At 41.1% G+C, this 10,426-nt stretch overlaps 1 protein-coding gene across 1 annotated transcript; it reads right to left on the bottom strand.

Moving 5' to 3' along the window:
* Positions 1-1,022: 1,022 nt before the first annotated feature.
* ptf1a (pancreas associated transcription factor 1a) lies at positions 1,023-2,170 on the bottom strand. Its single transcript, XM_072252051.1, has 2 exons — positions 1,567-2,170; positions 1,023-1,357 (listed from the first exon to the last, which is right to left on the bottom strand). Exons 1-2 carry the CDS (start codon positions 2,168-2,170, stop codon positions 1,155-1,157), a joined length of 807 nt encoding a protein of 268 aa, XP_072108152.1. The 3' UTR covers positions 1,023-1,154.
* Between the last annotated feature and the right edge of the window lie 8,256 nt (positions 2,171-10,426).

Below are 10,426 nucleotides of genomic sequence, written 5' to 3'. Positions count from 1 at the left end.
GTGAAATATGTAATTGGACAGAACCAATATGTTTTTTAAATAATTTTGCTCCCTGGGTTTCATAATCTGGAGGTTTTAAGCATAATTCATCTTAAGTATTACATGTGGAAACTAAATAAACAATTTCATGCACCATTTCATTTTCATTTTGCTGTTCTTTTTAGAATAATAATTCTGATATCTTGATAGCCTAATTTAAGAACTATTTTAGCTCTTATGACATCAAGAGTGTATTCCAAATTAAGTATGCTTAATGAAATCGTCTATAATTGTCGTAATGTACTTCTATATTTGTAGAATAGTTATAGTTCAGAAGCTCATGAAACATATACTCTTAGTGTTTAAAATAATAGATATGCAAATAGGAACAGATTGCAATTTCTCAGGAATGATTAGTTATAGTGCAGTAACTTAGGAATCTTATGAACTAGTTCTATTTATAAGGATAGATATGTAGAAAAGGAATAGAGTGTAACTTCTCAGAATTGTTGGAAGGACATTGAAATATGTTAAACTATGATTTTCTTTTGTAACTAGTTAATTGTTGATCTGCGCGTGGATCACAAACAATCTATTAATTGCAACTAGCAGTTTATATAATTATAGTGTATTGAGACTGTAATAATACTTGAGTTTATTCAGCACTTGTTAGCAGGCTATATAAATATAGTACTTCAGATTATAATTTCGAATCACATCAAGTGGCAGAGGTATTTTACAGTTACGACACTAACCTCAATGTGATTTGAGCACGTTTCCAAACCACCTGATACCAAGAAACGTTTTTCGTATTTCATCTGAGGATTTATTTTGCACCATAAAGAAATAGAAGATATATATTACAATAAATTAACTGTCATGTGTAGAAAATATTTAATAGAAAATCCCAGACAATTATGTACCGTTAAACATTGTTGAAAATGTAAACATTGGGAAGTTAATTCGCATTTGATTTGATAAATTAGCCATTCCGCAGTGTATTTTGCGCAGAAATATTTAAAATAATAAATATATAAATTAATGTTTCGTTGGCTTAAATATTAAAATAATCTTGATCTAATATCAACAATTGTTTGTAATAATATATTAATTTTAATTAAATATACATGATTGATCATCAAACTCCCTGCAGCGAATTGCAAACTTTTTGCACTTTATGAGGCAATGTCAAAAGGTGGTTCATTTTCAATGTTATTTACAAAACATTTGCTATTTGATTTTCTGGGATCTTCTGGAGTCCAGACTTTAGCAGTCCTGATGATATTTTGTTCTTTAAGCTGCTTCTCATCAGTCCACGACAAAGAGTGCCCTGCCAGAGGAGGCAAACCGTAGTCTGGGTCATTTGGAGATGGCGATCCTGGAAGAATAAGCAAAATAATCATAAATAACACTTTACAAAATACCGAAACATTTGAGGATGTAGTCTAGCAACATATTTGAGAAGCATTTTAGCCTAAGGAATCATGTGACAACCGCATTTATAGAATTGACCTCGCTTTAGAAGATCTGATGATATGTCAGCAAATACAGAAACCTGCTACAAAATTAAAATTTCACTGTACTTACTTGCACCCCTATGACAGATAATGACTTTTTTAGGTTGGATTGCAGAGTCGTTGTTAGGGTTTCTCAAAGGCATGTCGGATTGAACGAGTTCGGTTAAGAAGTTGATGTAACCGATTGCCAGTCGGAGAGTATCAACTTTGGAAAGTCGTTTTTCATAAGGTAGTGTTGGTATGTGAGTCCGGAGACCCTCAAATGCGTCGTTAATAGACTGCATGCGTCTGCGCTCCCGGACGTTTGCAGCTTGCCGAAGGTGCTGCATTTCAATTTCTGAACGGATCCTTCTGCGTCTCTTTACTGCGCCCTCGATTCCTTTAAGCTGTGGGGACACCTCTGAAGTGCTGTCGGGGCAATCGAAGGAAAAGGGGGATGACGACGACGTAAAAGACAGGATGCCCGAGTCACAGTGCTCGACATCCTGCACTAGCCTGCTCTCCTTGTAATACTCGTTCATCTGGCTGCTCAGGAAATCCACGTCGTTCTCTAAAAACTCGTCTGCGTCCAGGTGATCCCTGGGCGACTGATCTGTGAACAAGTCATCATTATCGAAGTAGGCGGCGGCAGAAAAGGTGTCGAGCCCGGCGAGCTGCTCGAGCACAGTATCCATGGTGTTGCCCGGTAACGGGAGCTGGGACCCGAGGAGGCGCAATGCTCGTGAGTGACCCGCCAGGACGGCACGCGAGGGCTCTTATAGTACACAGAGCGGCGCGTGCCGCCAGCCAGCGGCCACAGCCAATCAGCGCGCGAGCTGCTGGGCAGCTCGCGCACCGTGTGCGGGGAGAGAGGGGAAGGGAGGAGGGAAGTGAGGGGCAGGGAAAGAGGGGAAAGGTGAGAAAGGGGAGGAGTGAGGGAGAGGAAAGAGGATGAGGACTGAGAGGCGATTAGAGAGGTGTGAGGGAAGGGATGAGTGATGAGAAATGAGGAAAAAGAGAAAAAGTGAGAAAGGGTGAGGAAGTAAGAGGGGAGATGGAAAGACCCATCAAGTCTACTCCACTATTTGATTATGGCTGATTTATTTCCCTTCTCTACTCCATTCTCGTACCTTCTCCTTCTTAACCTTTGAAACCCTTACTAACCTATCAACCTCCGAGGTAAATATACCCACCGCAGATGTCTGTGGCAATGCAATCCATACAGTAACCACCCTCTGGCTAAATGAATTCCACCTCATCTCTGTTCTAAAGAGTCATCTTCAAGCCGTTCACTATTCTGCAGGTTTCAATGACATCGCCCTCACTCTTGGCACTGGACTGTGTGGCAACACTTGTGGGCTACCCTGCGCACATCCTTAGGTTGTGTTGGTTTATTACCGCAACGATGTATTTCCTTGCATGTTTCAATGTACGTGTGATAAATAAATCTGAATCTGAGAGAAAAGGAGTAAAGCAGCAGGCGAAGTAGGAAACGAAGGGAGTGGTGGATAAAGGAAAAAGAGAACATAGAAAAGAGGGAAGAAGGGAGAGAGAAGTAAGGGAGAAGGGGATGAGTGAGAGGATAGACTGCTACGATGAGGAAATGAAACGAAGAGTGAAAGGGGAAGAAAGGAGAGAGAAATGGATGCAGACGAGTTGCCTTATGAGCCTGATTGAATTTTTATAAGATGTAACTGAACACATTGATGAAAGTAGAGCCATAGATGTAGTGTATATAGATTTTAGCAAAACATTTGATAAGGTACCCTGTGCAAGGCTTATTGAGAAAGTAAGGATGCATGGGATCCAAGGGGACATTGCTTTGTGGATCCAGAACTGGCTTGCCCACAGAAGGCAAAGAGTGGTTGTAGATGGGTCATATTCTGCATGGAGGTCGGTGACCAGTGGTGTGCTTCAGGGATCTATTCTGGGACCCCTACCCTTTGTGATTTTTCTAAATGACCTGGATGAGGAAGTGGAGGGATGGGTTAGTAAATTTGCTGATGACACAAAGGTTGGGGGTGTTGTGGATAGTGTAGAGGGCTGTCAGAGGTTACAGCAGGACATTGATAGGATGCAAAACTGGGCTGAGAAGTGGCAGATAGAGTTCAACCCAGATAAGTGTGAAGTGGTTCATTTTGGTAGGTCAAATATGATGGTAGCATGTAGTATTAATGGCAAGACCCTTGGCAGTGTGGAGGATCAGAGGGATCTTGGGGTCCAAGTCCATAAGACATTCAAAGCAGCTGCGCTGGTTGACTTTGTGGTTAAGAAGGCAAACAGTGCATTGGCCTTCATCAACTGAGGGATTGAGTTTAAGATCCGAGAGGTAATGTTGCAGCTATACAGGACCGTGGTCAGACCCCACTTGGGATATTATGCTCAATTCTGGTCGCCTCACTACAGGAAGGACGTGCAAACCATAGAGAGGGTACAGAGGAGATTTACAAGGAGGTTGCTTGGATTGGGGAGCATGCCTTATGAGAATAAGTTGAGTGAACTTGGCCTTTTCTCCTCAGAGCGACAGAGGATGAGAGGTGACCTGATAGAGGTGTACAAGATAATGAGAGGGATTGATCATGTAGATAGTCAGAGGCTTTTTCTCAGGGCTGAAATGACTAGCACCAGAGGGCATAGTTTTAAGGTGCTTGGAAGTAGGTACAGAGGAGATGTCAGAGGTAAGTTTTTTTTAACACAGGGAGTGGTGAGAGTGTGGAATAGGCTGCTGGCAGCAGTGGTGGAGGTGGAAACGATAGGGTCTTTTAAGAGACTCCTTGATAGGTACATGGAGCTTAGAAAAATAGAGGGCTATGGGTAACCCTAGGTAGTTCTAAGGTAAGGACATGTTCAGCACAACTTTGTGGGCTGAAGGGCCTTATTGTGCTGTAGGTTTTCTATGTTCTATCTTCTAAATAAGGAAGAGAAGATTTTTGAAGGGACAGAGAGAAGGAAAGAGAAAGGGAGTTTAAAAAGTGAGGGAGTGGTAGTGAGAGAAAGCTTAAGGAAAAAAGGAAGGAGGGAGGAAAAGAAGATCAATGCTGAGCAGTGGGAAATTGGGCACAGCAAGGTAAATGAAAGCAGAAGGGCAAGGGTGAAATGAGTGTAGTTTGGTTGGCAAGCGAAGGAAATATATGTGAGAGGGACAGTTATAGAGAATTATGGGATGAATGGTGGGCAAATGATAGAAGAGAATGTGGGAGAATGGAATGAGGGATAAAAAGAGATGAGATGGGGACTGAGAAAAACAGGAATGGGGAGGGAGGATTGGGGAGAGAGGGAAAGGTGATTAAGGATGGAGCTGGTGGAGGTAATAACAGCAGATATGAAGGTCCAGAGGGCTGTGAGAGGGAAAGAGATCAATGGGGAAAAACGTGAGGGAAGGAGGAAGGAAGAGAAGCAAGAGGAATGAATTAAATAAATTAGTAGAAGGACTGAACAGATTCACGGTCAAGGGGAAGGGAGAGATAAAGAGAGAGGGTGGAGGAGGAGAGATGGAGAGAACTGTTGGAGGGGATGTAGTGAGAGAGGATTGGGAGTAAATAGAGATAGAATGAGGGAAGAGCAAGGCCAAATAAAAGAGAAGGTAAAGGGAGAAAAATGTCGGTAAATGAGAAATGAGAAAAACTGAGAGAAAGAGTGTGGAGAAGAAAAAAAGTGTGTGAAAAGGTAGGAAGAGAGATATGAGGGAGAGTAACAAAGCAGGAAGCTAAGTGAGGGAACTGTAAAAGATGTAAGAAGGGAGAATAAGGGAGGAAAGAGGTAGGGAAATTGTAGTGGAGAAGAGATGAATGATGGACGACTGTGTTAAAGAGGAAAGAATGGAGAAGGAGTCAGAGGAAAGATCAGGGGAATTTGAGGGAGGAAGGGGGAGGGAAGGAAGATGAAATGATAAAGAAACAAATGAGGCAACTTGGAGGGACAGTGGTGTGAATAAATGACAAAGAATGAGGTGCTAGTGGGAGGAGCGAGGAAGAGCTGGGTGGAAGGATGAGTATAAGAGGAAAGTAATACGTTGGGATTGAATGATAGAAGTAGAGTTGGGAGGAGAATATATGAAAAGTGGAAAAGATGTGAGTGAGTGAAGGAACAAGGAAGGATGGAGAAGGGAAAGAGAAGGAGAAGATGTAAAAAGGAAAGAAGAGGATGAGAAGAAATCAGTTGGGTGGTGTGGGAAAACAATAAAAGGAGGAAGAAATAAGGCAGGGAAGGAGGAATGAGGAGAGCAGGAAATGAGTATGAGAAGGACTTGTGAAGCAAGGTGGAGTTAGGAGAAGGGTAAAGGAGAAAGTTATGTAGAAGGAGGAATGGATAGATAGGAAAGTAGGCCCGGGTAAGGAGGAGTGAGCAGCTGCTGGAGGGGAAGACAAGTAAGATGGGAAGGTTATAGAGTAAGAATTGAGAAGAAAAGATGGGATGGGGAAAGAAGACAGAGCTGGGGAAGATATAACACTAGGAGGGAGGTTAGAGTGAGGAAAAATACTAGGACAAAATTGAAATAGGGAGTGTTGCACATGGAAAGGGAGAGAGATAAAGAGAGAGGGTGGGAAATCTCACTAGAGAAAAGAACAGTAGTTAGAGAGAAGGAGAGAGTTAATGACAAAGCATAAAGAGAGAGAAGGAGCTAGAGAATGAAATGAATAGAGAGCAATTGGGAGGGTGATGGAGATGGTATAAGAAGAAAACACCAGCATAGAAGAATAGAGTGAGAACATAAGAGGTAAGAACAGAGAGGGAATGGTAGGTATATCAGAGAGATAACAGATATCAGGAAAGAAAGCTACCAGTGATAAAGAAATAAAATGACCAAGGGTGAGCAGCAATAAGAAGGAAGTGATGAAAAGGTGAGGGGACAGGGAATAAGGCAGTGGGATGATAATGGAAGATGTTATTTGTGGGTTGATTGAGAAGAAAATATACAGTAACATAAGTTTTTTTATTCATTCAAGGAATGCGGGCTTTGCAGGCTGAGCCAGCATTTAATTAGCCATCCGTAATTGCCGTTGAGAAGTTGGTGGTGAAATGCTGATAAAAGGAGACAAAGTTAAAATGGGAATGCAAAGAAAGATACAAAACAGTGGATGAATAAAAAATAAGTTGGATAGAATAAGAATTGAAAAAGGATCTAGTGCTTTCCCAGTGTATATGATGAATAAACTCTTCTTGGGCTTCGCAATGGCCATAGGATCGACCTCGATGGCACAAAACTATTGTGCCGCACCAATGGCTTTTGGGATGCCTGGTGAAGGAAGCCATTGAAATAAAACTAGAGGAAAAGAATTTGAACAAAGATTAAGGTCTCACTCTAAGTAAGAATTGGAATTTGATTGTAAACAGGGTGGGATAGTGGAACCTGATGGGATGAGGACTTACCACTCAGAAGGGACCAACTACGGGGGTATAAATATCACTGGACTAGACATGCCCAGGCATCATTCCTGATGAAGGTGGCCAAGTTTGTCATTGAAACATCAGTTATAATCAATACCTGTACCTGGCTGGAAGCCCAAGAAGAGTTTATTCAGAATAAGAATTGCTACAACGCATTTGCCCTTTATGTCCATGCCAATTCCTTGTAGATATAGAGAGGGATGGTGACAGGGAAAGACAGAGCAGGATAGATGATGAAGACAGGGTGACTGAAGGCACTCTTGTAATTTTTTAAAATTTTCTGACTACTTCAGTGACTTCTAAGTCTGGATGAACTGCAGCACCATAAAAATTTAGAATAGTACAGTGTAGGAAAGGGGCTTTGGCCCACTGTGTCTGTGCTGAATTGAACTAATTCTAACTTATCTATACTTCTCATTAGTTTATATAGCTCTATCAAGTCAACCTTCAGCCTCCAAAACTTCAGAGAAAAGAATTCTAATTTGTCCAACCTTTCCTGATAGGTAACATCCTGGTGAACCTCCTTTGACCATCTCCAATGCCTCCACACCCTTCATGTAATATATGGCCAAAACTGCACACAAAATGGTAAATATGAGCATTACAGTTAGGGTATATAGATATAGTCTTTTTCCTTTGACACATAACACTGGGAAAATAAGTATCAGCTCTTCCTCATTGGCGTATCCATATATAAAGTAGTGCCAGGTCATATGACGAAATAAGGATTAACGAAGTAAAGAGGAAAACAGAATCTTGAAAACTTAGAACCATAGATGCTGCAGCATTCCTATACATCAGCCACCCGTACAAAAGGAATTTTAGAGCTCAGGTTGGTCTAATCAGCCATCTCTGTTCACAACATAATATTCTACCTGCTATGGTCTTACTCAAGAATGAATGACAAACATCTGCAGCAACTCAAGCATACAATTTGCCTTCTTTCCACCCTATTCATGCAATTCCATTTTCAGAGTGCTACTAAGGACCTTGCCATCTACCCTATACTTTCCTCTTACATTTGATCTTCCAAGCCTGGATTAAACTCCATCTGCCATTTCTCACCCATATTTCCTTCTACTTAAACAAAGAAAATCAAATCCATTGTTTTACACCAAGTACAAAGTCTGTTCACTTGCTACCAATTCCATTACTCAGCTACTATGGTTCCTCCCTTGAAATGGACCCTTAGTCAATCCCATTCCCCACCAACCTTAAAAAGTGATAGAGTCACATAACACAGAAATAGGCCCCTCAGCCTACTTCTTCATGCCCATCTACCCTAATACCATTTACTGTGGTAAATTCTACTGTGGATCACATTTTCTCCCCATTCTGATGTTTGATCTGAACAACAATTGACCATATCTGCATGTATTTATGCATTGAGTTGCTGCCTGATGATTGGCTGATTAGATATTTGCATTATTGAGCAGGTGTACTGGTGTACCTACTAAAGTGGCCACTGAGCATACTACTCCAAAGTATGCCAACCAGAAATGCACACAATATTCCAAGTGTGACCTTTTGCAATATGATGTCCCAACTCTTATATTCTATGACCTATCCTATAAAAGTCATCATGACATATACATTCTCCGCCACCCAATCAACCCATGTTTCTACTTTCAGAGAACTACAGTAAGTATGGACATGGACCCCATGGTCTTCCTGTTCATCAGCATTCCTTAGTATGCTCTACTATTTACTCTGTATGTCTGACTCCTATTTGACATCCCAAAATGTATCATCTCACACTTTTCAGGACTAAATTCCATCTACCAATGCTTCACCCCTTTTCATCTGAGGTTTTCCTGCAGTAGTCTTACTTTCAAGTTCAAGTTTAATGTCATTCAACTGTACATGAATACAGCCAAATGAAACAGGTTTCTCTAGGGTCTTGCTATCTGTAACACCAATATATAGCACAGATGTGCCATTCATAGACTTATTAATCATTCTTCCTACATTGATATGCAAATCATTAATATATATCATAAACAGGAAAGGCCCCAGCACTGATCCCTGCAGTACACCATTGGTTATTGACTTCCTTGGATCCCCTATGCATTAGCCTTCTAAACAGCCTACCATTGCAAGACCTTATCAAATGCCTTACTAAAGGTTCACATAGACTGTATGAACTACACTATATTGACTATACTAACTTCCCACAAAAAAAACACCCTCAGTATCCCCAATCAGTTTTTGCTATTCCAATCTTCCCTGCCACTGGCATAAGGCCCATCTTGCATGCTTCAACACGCCATCAGGTGATGCCAGTTCAGGGCCACCCATGTTAGAATAGCTGTGGACGAGATACCGGACAAAGATTGCTCCAACCCTGGATTCCTCCAACTTTAGCTTTTCACTTTCTCCATTGTTGCTGTGCCTTCAGCCATTAAGACTTCCTTATTAGAAATTCCTTCCTAAATTACTCCTTGCTAATCTTTCATCCTTTATGATTTTCTTTAAAACCAACCTCTATGGTCAAGTTTTAATTCATAATGCCACTTACAAACAATCGGCTGAACAAACTCTAGGTCAAGCAGCACCTATGAAGAGAAAGAACTGTTGACACTTTCAGTCAAAACCCTGCATCAGAACATGTAATTCTTATATCACTTTGCTTGTGTCGAGTTCAGTATGTGTAGGATCCCTTGATGCAATATGGGACAATTTATTACACTTACTATATCATTTAAAATTGTCAATTTGGTAAAAATTGAAGTATTCTAATTTCTATTGTTAAAGTCCTCACTTGTACAATGCCCAGAATTGGTTCCTTTGTCAGTGAGCTAGAAGAAAGCCATAAAATCAATTTCTACTCAAATATACCTCTGTCTAGAAAAAAAACTGTTTAAGCATGTTAAAAGAGTTTCTTTGTGATGGGCTAATGAATACTTTGAGGGAGTTCTGCAAGACATCAGGTGCTACTTAAAGGACTTACTCATCCATAGGCCTTTAATTGGCACTCTCCAGTTGGAATGGAGGGATTGCGTAAGGGAAAGGACCAGAGAGCAGTCTTTGGCAATCTGTAGATAGAGGAATCAGGGTCAAATCAGTAGGTAGAGAGTTAGAGATTAATTTATTTGATAGAAGGATATGGCAAAATAGTCAACCAGAAATGTTGGCAGCAACGGTATCGTAGCGTGAGAATAGGTTTAGTAGGAGATTGCAGTCAGGGATGATGTAGCCAGGTTTGACATCAGGGAGAAGAATAATCAACTGATTGACGATCAAATGATTTGTGTGAGGCTTACAAACTGAGGAGATGATACTGAGTGAAAGTTTAATGACCAGATTATTTAGAGGGAACCAACCTGAGGTTTCCAAATGCTGAACTGCCTGAGCCAGGGGACATTTAGGCAGGACTCTAAAGATTTCTCATAAGTAGTAGGAAGATCTGATTCTATGGGATTTGCGAATGGATGGTGGATAAACTGGTAAAGAGAGAGGGGTGTCCATTACGCCACTGGCATTTAGGGCAGCAATAAAGGTCCTCTGTTTATCTTTGGCCATCAAAAACCAATTTTGATCTCAGTCTTGGCAGTGTTCAGGGC

This window comes from Mobula birostris, chromosome 3 (assembly GCF_030028105.1).
Source record: "Mobula birostris isolate sMobBir1 chromosome 3, sMobBir1.hap1, whole genome shotgun sequence".
Classification (NCBI taxonomy): domain Eukaryota; kingdom Metazoa; phylum Chordata; class Chondrichthyes; order Myliobatiformes; family Myliobatidae; genus Mobula; species Mobula birostris.
The sequence above is the reverse complement of the archived record's forward strand: the minus strand, read 5'-3'. Positions and strand labels throughout refer to the sequence as shown.

Bases quoted from the DNA above. Each gene is read 5' to 3' on its own strand.
- ptf1a (XM_072252051.1), bottom strand. From the start codon at position 2,170: ATGGATACTGTGCTCGAGCAGCTCGCCGGGCTCGACACCTTTTCTGCC. The intron at 1,358-1,566 runs GTAAGTACAGTG...TTATTCTTCCAG, and splicing joins TATCTGTCATAGGGGTGCAA to GATCGCCATCTCCAAATGAC.